The sequence below is a fragment of the Hipposideros armiger genome, unplaced genomic scaffold (genome assembly GCF_001890085.2).
Source record: "Hipposideros armiger isolate ML-2016 unplaced genomic scaffold, ASM189008v1 scaffold_79, whole genome shotgun sequence".
In the NCBI taxonomy this organism is placed as follows: Eukaryota; Metazoa; Chordata; class Mammalia; order Chiroptera; family Hipposideridae; genus Hipposideros; species Hipposideros armiger.
In genome coordinates, this window is record NW_017731429.1 from 1,175,777 (window position 1) to 1,193,114 (window position 17,338).

The following is a 17,338-nucleotide window of genomic DNA, read 5'->3' on the forward strand; positions in this document are numbered from 1 at the left end:
TATTCTAAATTATATCCCATGACTTATTTTATACATTTATAACTTTTTATCTCCCTTTACCCATTTCACCTCTTGAACAGACCAGTTTTGATCCCACCAGGATCCTTTGCACTGCAGCTCCCTCAGCTTGGAACATTTTTCCACCCAGATCTTCAATGGGCAGCTCACAGTCAGTTATAGGAAGTCTGTGAGTTTCCACTGGGTAATGCTGGCATGGAAGAGGATTGCTGGGCTTGGGATATTTTGCTTGTTCATTACTTGAGAGGGCCATCTGCTAGGTAAAGTTGCCTCAACAGCAGAAGGCAAAAGGTAACATCACCAGAGGTAAGACCTAAGGAGGGTGAAAGAGCTGATGTTACCCGAGAGGTAGCAACCACTGAGGAGAGGACACAGATATTTGCCCTTTCTGCATCCCAGCCCACTGGAGGAGCTGGAACCCGGAAGAGAGGATCTTTGAAGCAGATAGGAGGGTTTTAAGTTTTAAATTAAACAGCCTTGAGAATTATTCACCAAAAGGAACCAGACAACTATGGAATCAGTCTGCTCAGCTCCAAGGCAGTCATCTTCCCATACCAGTCTGCTGTCCCAGCTCTCAGCCTTGTTTACTCTTGTCCTGGAAGCTGGTTTATTTCCTTCTCTGGGGAAACAGCAGACTAAAAACAGATGTGTTGTTCATCTGCTAGAAATGGTCCCTGTTGATCACATATGTCCTCTAGACCCCACCCCACCAAAAGTATTGTTAAATGCCTTTCCCCTATTGGAGACCCCCAGAAAGCTGATCCAGGCCAGAAGGCATGCAGTAGGAACCAACGTGCAAGCCCAGAGATGAGACACGGAGTGGGCTGCAGCCCCACCGTTGTTCCTAGGCTACCAAGGACGGCTGTCAGTCTGCATTCCACACAGTGCTTTGCAGGGTTTACCAGTGAAGGTGACCAAACATGTTGGATTTCCCGGGACATACTTGGTGTACGAGTATACCTGCTCTCATAGCTTTGTTTTTTAAGAGAATCCCAGTCTCAAAAGAATTCCATTCTAGATGACAAATTAATATCCACTCTACCTAAGATCCATAGACATCAACTGACAGAGGCAACTTCAAGGCATCCTTGAGCTGGTTCATGACAAGGACTAAGAAAAGGCAGACATGAACAGGAGAACACAGGCAAGGCAAGGAGGAGAGCCCAGTCAGTGCAGGGACCACCCACGAGGCTCCCTGGCTGAGGGCTGTGACCAGCCCTCAGAGAAGAAGTACAAGGACTGTTATCAGAATTCCTCCGGACACCCTGGAGGACTGCCATCGACCCTTCAGCTAGCACATGGTGGACAGATGAGAGAGTAGTTTTTCCAGTGCAGGCTTGTCATCTTCACCAAGTTCTAAACCCATGGCTCCTGTAGGTGTTAGTGAGACTGCTACCTTATTGACCCCGGTGTCACTGGGGACTAGCACTCCCACAGAACAGGCAGACAGAGTCGTACACAGTGAAGAGCATGATCTCAATGTGCCAACTTACTCCCTAGGTGGGTTTTGTTTTGTTTTTCTAATCCATTTCTTGTCCAATAAAAGTACTGGAAGAAGGCACATACGACTCTGCCACTGACTGGCTCATATTTCTTTACCTCTTTCATCCCACTTTCCCCTTTTAGGGGGCAACTAACTCCTTTCTAAAATTCAAAATTCTGAATAAAGTCTATGAAAAAAAATGTATCCCCAGTTCTGCCGCAATCTTTTGATGCTCAGCCACAAATGATTTTCAAGTTTATTCTCTCCCATTTTACCTTTTGAATATTTCCAAATCTGGATATTGGGTTCTGATTAAGCCCAAAAGGCACTGAAACCTGACACCACTCAGGGCTCAGCAGACTTTGTGCATCACCACCTGGACCCAAAGGCTTTTACAGTGATCCCCAAAATGTATGCATTAGAACACTAAATTGCTCATGGGCATTACAGGAGAAAACAAGGGTTCCGTGATCAAAGATGTTTATTGAAATGCAGATTTTAAAACATTAACACATCTCTTTACTACAGGACTTCTTAGAGCTTTCAATGTGCAAACAAGCATGTGAATCCCTGAAAAAGGGAGAGAGTACTGAGATGCACCTCCCTCCTTCTTGATGATGGTGCCCTTTTTATTTTTGGTAGAATACCTGGAGGGATGAGTGTTTAAGGCACATACTTTGGGAAATGCTCTACTCGCCTTACTGGGATATATATATATATATATATATATATATATATATCCTTACAATGTATCATGAATACATGTAAAGCACTAATTATAGTAACATCATTAATATCATTAATGTTAGGAGTCCTTTTTTATTTCCACTTCCATGATAGTTTAATACCATGCATCCTTTTATTACCACTCAAAGATGAACATATTGAATTATTTTAGTCTTCTTTTACAGCTCTATGAGTTATGCTGCATAGATCATGTAGGTACAATTCTTTAGCAAATTGTACCTACTTGTGAACTAAACACTGATATTATTTTGACTTTGTGCCATTGCTTACCTTTGCTGAGGGAAGCTTCAACTTTGCAAAAAAAATCAAAATCAAAAACCAAGTTGCTTTTTAAAAGGAGCATCTACTTTAAAAAATCAGGTCTGACCTAGGTGTTCAGTGAACTTCTTTTCACACCAAGTAAAAGCAAAACCAAACAAAACCCCCCCAAATACCAGACATAGAGATGGAGACCGCTCTTATTCCTCAGGCTAGATTCCTGCTAGATTCCAAAGCTAATTGTACTGGAACTCAGGAGATTCCTGGCAGCCCTGACTCTCTTTGCTACACATAGTATTTCTTATGTTATTTGACGAAAGCACTGTGGTTATACATTTCTTAGAATGAGTGCCTTATCAAGATTGTTAAAAAGCTCAAGAAACACAAGCCAAAAGCCACCTGGAGGAGGTTTAAGCGCCAGTGCTGTATTTAAATGTCCTCACAGACAGCCACATGCAGGCTGAAATTACCCTGGGTATAAGAACAGCATACATCTGCTGTAATATAGTCCACTGGATTTTTTTCTCCACTGATACATTTCAAAAGAAGTGCTCAGGCTGAGATGCATAAAATGAAAAAATAAAATAAGTCAAAGTCTTTTCTTTATATACCATCATTATCACGTTGATAAAACATTCATAAAGGCATTTATTGGAGTGATGATTCTGATCCATTATGCATTCTCCCGATTTTCACGTTGACTAGTGTACTTGATTATATGTGCCTGTAGCTTAGAATAGTCCAGTAAAAGAGTCCCTCTTAAAGCTAAGAGAAAAAAAGCCACATTGGTTTTTCTTAAAGCATCTTCCAAATATTGTTACTATAAAACAAGTAGGAGAGAATAGTCTCTGAATTGCTCAAGTACACAGATCCTCAAAAGCACATTGAAAACCATGCAGAATAATTTTGATTAGGCTGTATGGCTGTGCCAGGCTCTAAACAAGTGGTTATTCTGTTGTGACATCTGCCGAGCAATGCAGCCATTGTTCTCTGGAATTTAATTCATTTTAAATTACTCCGTCCAAATGATAAAACATGAGATGTGTGACACTCTGGGGGTAAAATGTAATGATTGTTTTTAGTGTGACCACAACTGTTAGCTGGGAAGCTATACAGCCTGTTCTAATTAGGTCCTGATTATTGTCTTCTGAAAAACAGCTAGTTCAAGAAAAGTGAGTGGAATCCTGTTAAATTTGGATTGGCATAAACAATCTTGCCAGCTCTGGTGTAACTGCACAGCTGGCAGAGCCATATGTAAAGTTTTCCCCAAAAAGAAGAGGGACAGTCTTTGGAAGACAAACTATTTCAAAACTGAAAGCAACCTGATACTAACTCACTCACTGCAAGATACAGTTTAATACATGTACCAACATAGTGGGCAAATTATTTTACTGATCAAGAACTACTGTGCAAATACCTCCAAATCCAAAATATTATAACCGTCAATCTAAGAACTATTGTGAAAGTTCCTAAGAGTTGTATGTGGTAGGGAACACTGCCATCTACACATTAGTGATTAGGCAAAAAAAAAAAAAAATGAGAAAACCGAGATGAGTCTCAGGAGAAAATACACACATACACACATAAGAACTTATTTCTCCTGTATGCCACATATTTAATATAAACCTTTGAAACAAGTTCAGGTGAAGTAGAAATCAATGTTCTCAAAAAGTCAAAGATTAACTTAATCGCTAAATAGTCCCTATTGCCCCAAACATCAGTATGCTTTTTTTAATTTCTATGCAATGTATGCTTTCAAACTGCTCAAATGATGATATGATACACAAACCAATTTTCAAATAATAAAGCCAGTCATCTTGCAATTTTAAAAAATTAGGTAAAAGATATTATGACACATCACACACACACACACACACACACACACACACACACACACACATACACACACCAATGACAAAATTTGGCCTCTCCTAAAATAAGTACGTGAAGACCATTAAGTGCTGCCAGGAAGGTAAACCGTGTCACCCCTCCCTGCAATCCAGGTAGTTCCCTTTAATCCAATAGCAAATCTGGGCATATTTGAGAGGCGTGATTCTAACAGCTACGTTGAAATCCTGTGGAGAACCATTCATGTCGACCCACTGGTGCCCTGAAAAGATGCCAATAATTTTTCGCTCCCACTTCTGCTGCTGTCTCTTCCACATTCTCACGTAAACCCCTGAGCCACTGGCCCCAGGCTGGGCGTCACACTGCTGGTAGAGCAGGTCATAGGTCTCATCTTTGACATCACAGAAACGGTACACCAAATTGCCCGGTCGATCGTTGTCATAGCCAGAGAAGTGGATTCTGCCCCCTGGCAGCTGCTTGGCGGGAGGGCTCACCCCGATCTTCATGAACTTTCTCTTGTGGGGTTTTTTGAGTTCCAGGAGGGCATAATCATAATCCATGCCAATGTCATTGGCATTGCCCTTGATCCAACCCTTGGGCACGTGGGTGCGTTTCACTCGGATCCATTGAAATTTCATCTTCTCGGGCACAGCTGAGCTAGAGTGGTTGGCTCCTCGACCACCATCCTTAAACTTGGGCTTCAGGAAGCCCACGCGAAGTTTCTGGGTTCCTTTCACATAGGTTTTCCCATCGTGGATGCAGTGGGCAGCGGTGAGGACGTGCTTCTCGGCCACCAGGGTGCCCGTGCAGCCTGTGGATAACTTCACCGATGTTGAGAAGGGGTAGTTGAGCAGGAAGTCCTTCCCAAAAATGCTGAACCTGCTGTCGTAGCCATAAATCTGCCGCTTCCTCCGAGACTTCCCTGAAGACTCCCCGTCGCCACTGCGGAGGACATAGATGCCCACCTGCGTCTCTGTGCGGCTGCCGTTGGCATAGAGCGTTTCGTAAGACAGGTACTGCTTGACCTCTTCATACGTGGGCTGCGGGGTTCCCTTATGACACTGGGGTCCACACGAGGAGGACACTTCCAATTTGGCTTCGGCCCCAAAGTCTGGCTTGGCTAAGTGGAGAGTGGACTGGGGCAAGATGACAGGGAGGCGGTAAGCAGGCCAAGTGGGCTTCCAGTGGGCGCTGGAGGGGCTCACCTGTCTGACAGCACAGAGGAGGAGGAGGAGGAGGAGAAGGAGGAGGAGCCCTGGAATCCCCGCCATGCTGAGCACCACTCTGTAGGAATAAAGACAAGCGGGTCAGGAGGGCAAGGGTTTACAGGGCACTGGTTTACCGCGAAAGAGGTCGGCGGCATGCCTGTCATTGTTTCTAAGTCTGTGAACCCTCCTCAGGAATCAGGGTGTGGAGAGGAATCCCTAGATAATGGTCTCACTTACAATGCAAGGTCTTGACCCTGGAACATTCCTGTGGCTGGGTGCCCAAAATGAAATCCGGTGTTCATTCCCTTCTATGTGTAAGGTGCCCCTAGTGAAGGCCCCCTGCAGGGCAGGGTGTGTGTGCCGTGTGTGTGTGTGTGTGTGTGTGTGTGTGTGTGTGTGTGTGTGTGTGTTTCATTGATCCCCAGATGAACTGAAGAACCAGCCCCAATTTCCATGTAATTTTGAGCCATTTTTGTGCTTCGTTCTAAACCTTTGTGTTTTCCTACCCTTTTCTCTCCCCTGCCTTTCTTCTTTTCTCTCATCCTCATTATAGCTTGTACTTGGATAATGTTCAGAGCAACTTGTTCATATTAGAAGGTAAATTTAAATTACTCAGCTTACTGAGTGACACGGCATCAAGGAGGGCTCCACAGTGTCCCCCTTACTGGGATTCCTATCACCTTTTTTTTTTTTTTTTGCTTTGAATTTCAAAGAACCTTAACTATTGGGTTGTCGGAAAAATCATGACGCATTTTTGCAATGAAAAACATAGAAAAAATAGGTCATGACTTTTCCAACAACCCAATATTATAGTAAACTTAGTTCCTGAGTAGTCAGGCCCCTAACAAACAAAACGTTCCTTTTTCCTTTGGATTTTGTTGTATACTACCAGGGCCTTTGTCAAAGGTTAATCACATTATGGCTGTTACTGTTGGTTACTTTTTCAGGCCTTGGTATCTGTGGTCCCAGCTAGTAGTCTACATGTCTTAAATTTGTGCCTACACTAGTTAGCGCTTAACAAAGATTTATTGAATGAAGGCCTGTATTAGTGGAAGGGAGAGTGAATGAGCGATGTGGCTCAAAAAATACTTTTCTTGAATGATGCTTGTTGAGTGCTAATGACAGAGATGTATGAGGATGCTATGGGAGCTCAGAGAAAGGGCATGAAACCAGTTGTGGGGACCAGGAAGAACAGGGGAGGTGTTCCAGGGATGTGATGCTTGAGATGGGTGTCGAAGTTCAACAGAAGTTAGACAGCATATGGTAGAGTGAAAGGAACTCTTAGAGAGGGGACAACAGCCTGTGCCAGGGCAGGGGGACCTGCAAAAGTGCGAGTCATTTCAGGAATTATGCTTAGCTAAGCAAGGGTGGGACAGAGGACATGGCAGAGGCAGCAGGCAAGAGCTGGATTACGAAGGGCTGTGTGTACTACTTGAAGGAATATGGATTTTATATTGAGAGGTGTGTTTAAAGACCAAGATCAATCACCCCAAGAAAAACAACAACAATAAAAAGATGGGAAGTAGTGCTTTTCATAAATGTTCCAGCACAAAAATCCAGCTCTGAATCTTCTGTTCAAGAGAATCTGACTTAGCAGGTGGGGAAATTCATTCACCATCAAACATCCCAAAACAAGGACAAGGAGGGGTTAGGTCTCAGGAGGCTAGTGGGATGTAGCAGGGGTCAGGGAGAAACCATTTTCTGATTCTTACCCTCTTCCTCTTTGAGAATACAGACTTGTGGGCAACTTTGGGGTGCCTTTGCTTTCTTTCACATAAAGCTGAAAAATCTCATTGAGCTGGTCTAGTCCAGCTGAGCATGCCAACTCATATTCACAGACTGTTTCTAAGATATGCGGGTGCCCCACCCACCGCTGGGATCTCTTAGCTTGTCTCTTTCTCCTTGATTCCACTCTGTGGGGGGGAACAGGGACGGGAAAAGCAAGGAATGGGGCCCTGGAAAAGCCAATTCCTTGGGACTTCCTGATCCCTCTCAAGTGATTCTTTCCATTTTTTTCCAAATAAGAAGGGTCTCTTTTGTGGGGAGGTAATACACATAATTATTTCTCTAAATCCTTGAAATCATGGAGTGTATGTGCATACACATGTTTGTATGTGCTTGTTGCGGGTATTGTCAAGACTGAATGTTCTAAGTGGATAACGGAGGGGATGCTAATACTAGTGGAGGCCTCTTCCCCCCGGGGAACTTCGCAGGTGGGGGCGGTATGGTGAGGACAACCCTTTAGGAGACTTTGGGGTATGGCTCTGAATCTGATTATTCACATCTCCTGGCCGAGGACCCAGCTCTTGGACATATCTAGAGCTTGGACTACATTTGCTCTATGTAAGTTGCTGTCTAGGTGACTAAAAGCCCCCACACACCAGAATCCCAGCCAAATGTGATATGCACTAGGAGGAACCATGTATCTCCCTCAGGGCTGTATCTTGGACCCCTAGACACCACTCTTCCTCCCTTCGACTAACGTGGAGAACGTTACTGCCTGCTAGCTAGCATTGAGCAGCAGAGGTGGTAAGCCAAGTTTTACTTCAGCTTATCTGAAGAAAGAAAAACAGAGAATCCAGACAGAGGGGCAAGCTGCCAAGTATTGCTGTTTTCAAAATATGATTCTTGGGGGAGCGAGAGGAGGAGGTGGGATAGTGTTATACTATGTATTATCATAAGTTGTAGATAATATTTTCTACGTGCATGGTGAACATGACAGTTAACGTACTCGTATGCTCACATCATTATCTAGATCATGCATTTTCATGTCCCAAATTTGAAATCCGTATGTTAATTGGATCCTGGGGATATAGAGTTTGAATTATCTACTGCAGCAGAATTGCTCCAGTGGCATCTGTCCTTAGCTTTATCCATTTATCCCAAAACTAAAAAAGTCCATTGGCAAGGGTGTCAGGGAAGAGGATGGCAGGAAAGAGTCTGAAACTAGTTCAAACACACTTTTTAAAAGCCTTGTATTAGGAACCTTGTATTAATGAGTTAACTCGCTCTCAGGTAAAATTAACACTAATTTCATTTTTCTAAGGGCTTTGCCTGTATAGTAAACCCTGTTTAAAAAATACTTTCAAAGGCTTTGAAGCACGCCTCAGTTTACAAGTACCACCATGGCATACCTCTTTTTCTGTTTGTTTTTAAATGTCTGTCTTTCAAAAAAAAAAAAACAAACAAACAATGTTTTTAGAAACCACTTCATGAGAATTAGTGGGTATGGAGAAATGAGAACAAGTCTTTTCTTGGGTGTGAGTGCTGGGTAGTCGGCTAGGCTCTCCCACTGGCCACAGCTTCACTTCAGCCTCTCAATACAGAGGATCAAATCTGCTCTTTAGCAAAATGATGGATGACTATGCCAAAGACCCCCAGGATCACCTACAAATCACAAAATGCTGTTAGAGAATGCTAAAGAGTCTATTACAGAATATTACTAAACTATTACTATGCTAGGTTAATTTAGATAATATTACTAATTCAGAGTCCTTATAACTTACATTCCAGTCATTTAGCCAGTTAAGAAGTCAGCCAGTTAAGTAAAGGACTGCTAAACAACAGGGCAGGGTGAATGAAGTTCTTTTCAAACACCTCAGAAAACTCTAATTCTATTCATTTGAAACATTGCTTACAAGTTCTCCATATTATTAAACTCCATTCATTAACTTGTGGGGTAAAACCTTGTTCTGACATTTTCTATCTTGATTAAAATTTCTTTGTAACTCCAAAAGCTATAAAACCACATTTTAAAAAACCTGTAATTCAGATTTAAAAATTGACAAGGGTCAAATTATTCCAAATTGATTTGATTTTTAAATACCTAATCAGTAATTGGGAGGTAAAGTTGTTCTCCGGTCCCCAGATGGGTTTAAACTGACATCTGTATTAAAGATACAAGCTTCATAAACTGCTCACTCCTTTATTGAATATATGTTTGGGGTGGTTTAGAAATTATGATTAGTGACCTGAACCACAGGATCTCTTTAAGGCTTTTCAGCTCTCATCTTTTCAGAGTCAGGATTCTCTAATTTTATAATTATTTCCCAGGGTCACAAAAGTCCACGTCAGGCACGATGTTGTTTATAGACAGCGTCTTCAATGTCATTTACGGCTCAGGAGCTTTTAACCACAAAATTACGGAGGGTGGAGGCACTGGGGAAAAGGAAAAGGAGAATTTATCATGCTAATCTCTTATCTGGGTGACAAGATTTCCTTGATCAGTCTTAGAAGAAAACAAAGGCCTCCAGCAGAGGGCGGCTTTCAAGAATGGAGTGGAGTTAGGCTGGGTGTCAAGTGCTGTCAGGAAAGTGTGAGGACTAGCCAACCCTACTACTCACTAATTCACACCTTATCCTGACCCTTTCTCCATTAATAATAACACACCGAGGATAACTGTGATGCTTTAAAACTAGGTTGGTGGCTTTGCACTAATTTCTCAACTCACCTGACAATAGAATAATTCCCCAGGAAACAAATACTTCTTGTTTCCACTTTTATAAATTCTAGGTAAGCCTGCGCTATGCCCACTTCAGTTTATTTAAACATAAACACTCTAGGATGTAAACGGGTGTAATAAAAACATTCATAAGCTCACAACTGGGAAGGTAATTAATGGGTTACATAACTTTAAATTCTCTTTTGCCTTTACAAATGAGTCACCTTATCCATATAGAACAGTCTGGAAAAAAATCACATCTTTCAAAAAGGAATGAAGATTTCCAAGTCTTATCCTCATTACATCCAAATCAGGACGCAGAGAATTCAGGTCTACATTTCATTTCTAGGAATAACCCTTCACTGGATAAGGATTCCTCCTCTACACAGTTATTGTTTAAAGTTCCCAACTAAGTATTTTCATGCACCACTTCACCTAAAGGGCAAAGCAGAATGGAAAATTAAGGTAGGCAAATATTTTTTCACCATGCTTAGTAATACGGAAACTGTATCTCTTTTCCAACCCTGTACATCTGACTCACAAGAGGATTGATTGCACATTCCACGCTCCATCACTCAATATAAGCCAATGTCCCGCTGTCCACATATAAAAATACGTATACCTTATGAGGATGGTGCCACTTCATAAGACCACTACTAACCTTGTGGTGAAGGGACATTGCACATTATCAGATGTGAAAACAACACCCATCTGCTTGGAGATGGCACTGAGACGGCTCTCTCCTAGCCCTGCACCTTAGTTTTCAAAACTGCAACAACACAAGTCTCCTCAAGAGGGCATATGTTGGGAGAATGATTTAACTCCTAAAGCAAGTAAGTGCTGGGAGGGAAATCTAATCCTTAGGACATACATTCTCTATTGCACAACGTATGAACTCCTGTGACTGCTAGAAACAGTAATGACAGAAAGAAACAGTGGGAAAGTTTGTGAAGATAAAAGTTTTGAACACCAGTTAGAAGGATGACAAAGGATTTTCCATGGAATCTGTGGCCAGGGATACTGACCAGTGAAACCATGCTAATTCCTAAAGCAAATATCTAAAAATGAACAAAGCTCTGTGAATACGCTGCAGTCAGGCTTGCTCTCATTATCAAAAGTCACAGAACCTGTTAAAGGAAAATGGACCTGATCACAGGATGGTTTAAAAATTACAGTCTTGTACAAGAAAGAAATGTAAGGCATTTGTAAGTCCAGTCACCCTAAACATAATCTTGTGGTCAAACGAAGCTTAACTTCTTCTCTATCAGATTTTAGGCAAAATGAACTACCCTAGTGACCCGGGACAAAAAGGGTATAAAATTGTCAATTGTGAGTCCATGAGAAACAAATTCCCAGGAGTCAGTAGGAGTTATGCATGAATAATGCCTGGTGGATTGAATCCGAAGGGGTCTATGAGAAGAAATGCGCAGGAGAAACTGAGACTCTTATTAAACACTGCAGAGAGGGGCCAGTAATGTTTTCAGATCCACTAATGGGCCCTTTGGCACTTATGCTACAGACAGAAAAATGTGCCCACCATTCACCATCTACCTGAATGAGTTGTCAGTGTTACAAATTGAGATACAAATTATTAGTTACCTTGGAAAAATGCTTCCTTTCCAGTTCAGGCACAGGAAAGCATGACAAGTTATCTCCTGACTTTAAGTGGGATAAACAGAAGTTAAACAATTTATTCAAGTGCAGATGGCATGCATATCATGACAAACACTTTCATATGTAAATCTGAGCTTTTCTGTGGCATTTCCTAAGTTCCTTCTCCCCGCTCCACCTCCAATCTGCTCACCTCTCACAGACTTCTTGAGAGACACAGTGATAAGGTCTATTTTAGATACTCTTATACACAAGTAGAATCCTGAAACAAGTGCAATAAATACCCTGATATTATTATAATTTGGCATTTGGCTTTTGGCCACAGCTGACTTCAAACTATAAATTCAACTCCTTCCCACACAGACATGTTAAAACGATTCTGGCATTGGCCGATCTACTCCTAAAAAGCACTCCGGGACCCCTCAAGTTCAATTTCAGGAGCTGAGAGAAGTCAGCCCCATGCCAACACCAACCGGGAGCTTTCACCCGCTAGGGGCTGTTTCTGATGTCTCATGGGTGTTGCCTACAGGGCAATAAAACAAACAGGATCTCTCATAAGATGTTGGAAAGCAAACCTAATTTGTACTCAGGAGGGGAGTGGTGGTTTTCCTTAACCTAAATAATTCTTCTTTCTCTTCTTTTAAAACACTTTAAGAACTTTTCCCCCCCAAACTTTTATTTAAAAGTTAACTCGTGATGAATGGCCACAGGCTGAAGAAGAAACAGTTGCTTTCAACCACTGACAGTTCACGGATAGTAGCTTCTAGGGAAGCACACGGTCATCAATGAAGGCTTCAGAGAAAATATCCTAGTCCCCAACCTGTGTTTGCTGCCCTTTCCTTGCTTGCTAATGTGTTCACAATCACGTGCCCAACCAAGGTTACACATTAATGTTCACATCTTGTCGGAAGACATATATGCAAAACTCAAGGAAAACAAATAGTGGTGGTGGCGGTGGTGGTGCGTGTCTGTGTGTAGGAGGTGGGGCAGTTGCCACCGTCCAGCTAGAGAGCTTGCCCAGAGCCGGCTCTTTCTCTACTCGCACCAGGCACCCAAGAGAGCAGTTTCAGAACCGTCTTTCCCCATCCGCTCCACGGGCAACACTGCGTGAATCCAGGTGCCCTGCAGCCCTGAAGTCTCCGCAGAGCTCCTTCAGGCTGTGGGTCCCAGCCCTCGAGCTCCAAGGGCGGCCTGGGCGAGGTCACCCGACCCCGCGCGCATCGGCCCTTTGTCCCGCTCCTCCCCGCGCCGCGCTCCCCCGCGTCCGAGAGGGCACCCCAGCCGCGCCCGCACTCACCCGCGCCGAGCTGCCCGCCAGGGCCCGGGTTTGCTGCGCGGCTCAGACAGGTGTGGGTGCCGGGAGGGCGCGCGCAGCTCCCATGCCTGCCCCGCGGCGAGACAGAGTGCGAGCGGGCGGGGGGAGCAGCGCCGGCCGCGAGCGGGTCCGCCCCCCGCGCCTCCCGAGGCCCGCCCTCCGCCTTCGGGGAAGCCGCGCGCCCGCCGCCCGCCGCCGACTCCCACCCCGCACGCGCCTCGCGCCCCTTCCACTCGCTGCCCGCCTCCGGCCCGAGGAGGGCCGCGCGGCCCCGCACAGGTGGGCCCCGGCGGCGCGGCGGCGCGCTCCTCTCCCGGCCTCTCGGCTCCAGCCAGTCAGCGCCGGTTCTCGTGGGGGGCCGGCCCTGCCCAGGACCCACGCACCTTCGCCCTCCCAACACCTCGCACCCCGGGGCCGGGGCGCAGTCCGCCGCCTGCTCACAAAGATCACCCCCAAGGTCGACAGCACTGGGGACGCAGGCCACACCTGGTGCGTGGGGAGCCCCTCCGCCCATTTGAAGAGTTGGCGAAAAATCCTCTGCGCTCCCCCGCAAGCACTTAGAGAGTTTTTAGGTGATGGCCGAGTTCCTTCCCGCTTCCCCCAGTCTCTCAGGTGCCTCCAAGGAACGGAAAACTGCATTCAGGTGGCGGGACCCCCAATGCGTTGGCGCCCCTGCAGCACCCAGGGTGGCGCTTGGGGTCCGGAGCAAGGCAGGGGCTTGGCAGCTTTTGAGTGGCAGGCTGGCTGGGGAGCCCACCGGCCTCAGCGCTTTATCTAGGCACCGGCTGGTGGAGCCACCTCCTCGCCCTGTGGGCCTGCTTCCTGGAGTCACTCCAAGGGGCCCGCCATTCGTGGTCTTCCTCTATCTAGTCACTCGGGTGACTGTGCCATTGAAGAACCGAGTGCTACGACCTTTCTGTTCTTTCCCAGATACATCAGTATTTTATTTAGATGACCATTTACTGGGCACCTTCTGTGAACCAGCTTTATCTATAGGCCGTTGTGGTGAAGGTGCCTGATTACCAGTATTTTACAGATAAGGAACCTGAGCACCCCAAAGCTCCAAGGCCACATTTTTTCTCTCAAGCCTTTTAGCTTTCTTTTCTCCCATCAACACCTGCTCTCAAGAAGAGAGGGCCTAACACACTGTTTCACACCAAAGTGTTAATGACATACCTAATGTGTTTGTGTTTCTAATCTACTTTAGCTGGGGAAGCCCTCAATACATGTTATTATGCGGTGTGTCTCAAATGTGAGGGAAACCACTATTCTCCACTATTTGAAGGGTGAAATTTTCTTTGTATTGGCTTAAATTAGTTTTAAAATGTTGTATGAATACAGAGGGTGCCAAAAAAAGGTATACACATTTTAAGAGGGGCTATCTATGCCCAAAGAGTAGTTTGCTGTAATCAGAAGTGTCTAGATGCTGATGGTAACCATTTTGAGCACCTCTTGTAATTGCAGAAGTCAAACGTGACTTGCATTCATCTTTTGTTATCGGTATATATTGAGTATTAGTTTTTTCCTTTCTTAAAATGTATATACATTTTTTTGGTACCCTCTGTATATACATACGAACAAAACCAGATATAAGCTTATGTTATAGCTTTTGAACAACTCTGGAATAAAACCAAAACAGATTTATAAATTAAATATAAAAATTTCCCAGAACTATACACTTTAAATTAGTAATGTTTACTCAACTACTACTAAGCATCATGAGGTGCTGACTGCTCAGGTTGGGTACATTTGAGTTCTGTGTGGCCCTACCACGCTCATGGTGTGTGAGGTGCCCTGTTTTGAGCTAATTTTCTCACCTCTCTTCCCGTTCCAGCTATCACACCTTCTTAAATCATACCCTGTGTCACTGTAATACAGCATTTTGCTTTCACTTGACTCTAATAAATCAATTAGAGATTAACTTTGAGCTGTTCCTTTCTTATTAGCACAATGACTGAAGTGGTAACCCCTGGTGCCAAGGCATAGCACACACAGGCACTGAAATCACAAGGCAGAACTTGGTATCAGACACTTATCCTAATGGTCCAGAATGTGTTTATATTAATTTCTTATCATAAATAGGAAAAATAAATAAATTATGGCCCTCCAAGGGTCTGTAGCTCCCAACTAGAGAAATACCATTAGAAATCAAATACTTAGTAGAGGAGCTGAGAGTGAAGTTGGAAGGAGAGGAAGAAGGGAGAGACTTCCCAACTATTCTTGAGTTTTATTATTTTTACTCCAATTCAACAAATATTTATTTATTATGTGTAAAGCATTGTGCTAGGCTTCAAACTAAAGAGATGGCCACAGGAAGATAGAAGAGCAACATACTTAAGAGAATGCCAGTGGCATTCAACTATGTGAATACTGTTCTAGGCTCTGCTGCTTACTAGCTGTGTAGCTTTTGGCTTAACCTTTCTGTGTCTCAGTTTCCTCTTCTGTAAAATGGAGACTGCCTCATAGGGTTGTGTTAATAATTGCATGAATGGGGCCGGCCAAGTGGCGCGACGGTTAAGAACTCGCTTGGGATGCCAGAGGGCCCCGGTTTGGATCACACATATGAGGGCCAGTGACACTGCCCTCCACAGCTAAGATGCTGAACAACAGCTCAACCTGGAGCTGGGTTGCCATGAGTCGCCGGCGATGGCATAGGCTGCAGCCGCTGTGGCAGTGGGTTGCCATGGGCTACCGTGTGTAGCCAGCAGCCCGTGTGTAGCCAGCAGCCCGTGTGTAGCCAGCAGCCCGCGTGAGCGGCCAGCAGCCTCAGTGAGCGGCCGTCCAGAAGCCGGCGACTGATCTGCCTCACCAGGGAAGAGCGCAATGATGGTGCCAACTTGGGCCAGTGAAGCAACATCCTCCACAACTAGATTGAAGAACAAAAATGACAGCAACTTGTCTGTTCCCCTTCCCCCAATTCCCCAGCACTGTTCCCATCCCCCCAATTCCCCAATAAAAATCTTTAAAAAAATAAAATAAAATAAACTAATTGCATGAATAATACACATAAGATGCTTTGCACACTGACACACAGTAAGCCCTTACTAAATAGTAGCTCTTGTTATATCTGTTACGCAACAAGAATGTACCTTAGCTCTGCTTTGGAGCACCACCTCAACCACTTTGATATTCATTGCTCATGTGTCCTGGCAGTTTTAAAAATTATATAGTAACCTGTTTGTGAATGTACAATCATGGACAATAAGATAGCTATTCCCATCGTTCAGAGAGATGAACCGAGGCACAGAAGGACCCAAAAGCACATCCCTTCCCTATCGCCACTCCCACAACCAGTCTCAGGCCCTTTGCCCCCTACCCAGACAGGAGTTCTAACTACAGATGACCCAGGGGAGCTCAGGGCTTGAACAAGCAATACTAGCTTCTGTTGTTTCCTGGAGCTGTCAATAATAAAATGAGAGGCTACTACCTAGCTCTTAGGTTGTCACCATGATTGCAGCAAGGACAACAATGACAGATCTGTAGAGTGCTTGTACTTCCAAGAGAAAGGCCCTGCGTAAAGAGCAAATGTCCTCATGCTGAGCCTAGCTAGATATTTGCTTTTCTTTTTGTACTTGCCCTCTCCCCTCCCTGGGGGGGGGGAGCCCCCACAAAAACCTTCACTGCTTCTTAAGAACTCAGTTCAACTCCATAATCGTAATTCTCAAATACTTTTCATCTGCATAGCAATTGAGTTGTTAAAAATGCATTCAGGGTCAGGTGCATGTTTACTGCCTTTGTGCTGTGTGTAAGGTGACTGTACAGGGACTGTGTGAGAGAGGAAGCAATTTCCTCACCTCTAGGAATTTTTGCTATGGATATAAACAAAGCAAAATCAAAGATAGGAAAAAGTGAGACCAAGGCTGGATCAGGCTAGAGCCAAAGAGTATGGAAGAGGATATCATTAATTCTTACTCTTGTGCTGGCAGAAGGCTTCTACGAAGTGGTAGAATTTGATCCGAAATTCCAAGGATGAAGATCTGAGCAAGACTTGACCAAACATTATCTCATTGGGTTCTTCCACTAGAGAAACAAGAAAATCAGCAAGTCAATGAAAGGGGTAGATCGAGGACTGGATTGTAATCATTATAGCTATGCTTATTGAATATATGCCATTTGTCAGTGTGGAATACACTTCATTGAAAGTAACCTTCAAGACAAACAGAGCAATAGAGACTATGATTATCTCCATTTTGCAGAGGAGACTGAGGTTCAAAGTGGTTCAATAGGATACTCAGTGCTTTACTACTAAACAACACAGCTGTGACTTCTGCTCAGACTGTCCCACTCTTTTGCCAGGTTCTGTTTTGTGTTATATTGCTTCCCAGACCTGCTTTTTCTGGAGCTTACAATGACAACGTTGAATCAGTTGCTGATGTCTGCTGCAGCTCTAAACATCCTTTTGATTCTAT

At 44.3% G+C, this 17,338-nt stretch overlaps 2 protein-coding genes across 5 annotated transcripts; both read right to left on the reverse strand.

Moving 5' to 3' along the window:
* Positions 1–1,964: 1,964 nt before the first annotated feature.
* Positions 1,965–16,945, reverse strand: PRSS23 (serine protease 23). 4 transcript variants are annotated; one of them, XM_019643571.1, is made up of 3 exons: positions 12,912–13,083; positions 11,603–11,662; positions 1,965–5,638 (listed from the first exon to the last, which is right to left on the reverse strand). In XM_019643571.1, exon 3 carries the CDS (start codon positions 5,623–5,625, stop codon positions 4,489–4,491), a length of 1,137 nt encoding a protein of 378 aa, XP_019499116.1. In that variant the 5' UTR covers positions 5,626–5,638; positions 11,603–11,662; positions 12,912–13,083; the 3' UTR covers positions 1,965–4,488. The 4 variants fall into 4 exon arrangements, with proteins under 4 accessions (XP_019499116.1, XP_019499114.1, XP_019499117.1 ...); XM_019643569.1 differs by lacking the exons at positions 11,603–11,662; positions 12,912–13,083 and adding an exon at positions 16,842–16,945; XM_019643572.1 differs by lacking the exon at positions 11,603–11,662 and having other exon boundaries at positions 12,912–13,030.
* Positions 12,619–13,443, reverse strand: LOC109383242 (translation initiation factor IF-2-like). The gene has a single exon (XM_019643471.1). It carries the CDS (start codon positions 13,441–13,443, stop codon positions 12,619–12,621), a length of 825 nt encoding a protein of 274 aa, XP_019499016.1.
* Positions 16,946–17,338: the final 393 nt, after the last annotated feature.

Bases quoted from the DNA above. Each gene is read 5' to 3' on its own strand.
- PRSS23 (XM_019643569.1), bottom strand. From the start codon at position 5,625: ATGGCGGGGATTCCAGGGCTCCTCCTCCTTCTCCTCCTCCTCCTCCTC.
- LOC109383242 (XM_019643471.1), bottom strand. From the start codon at position 13,443: ATGGGCGGAGGGGCTCCCCACGCACCAGGTGTGGCCTGCGTCCCCAGT.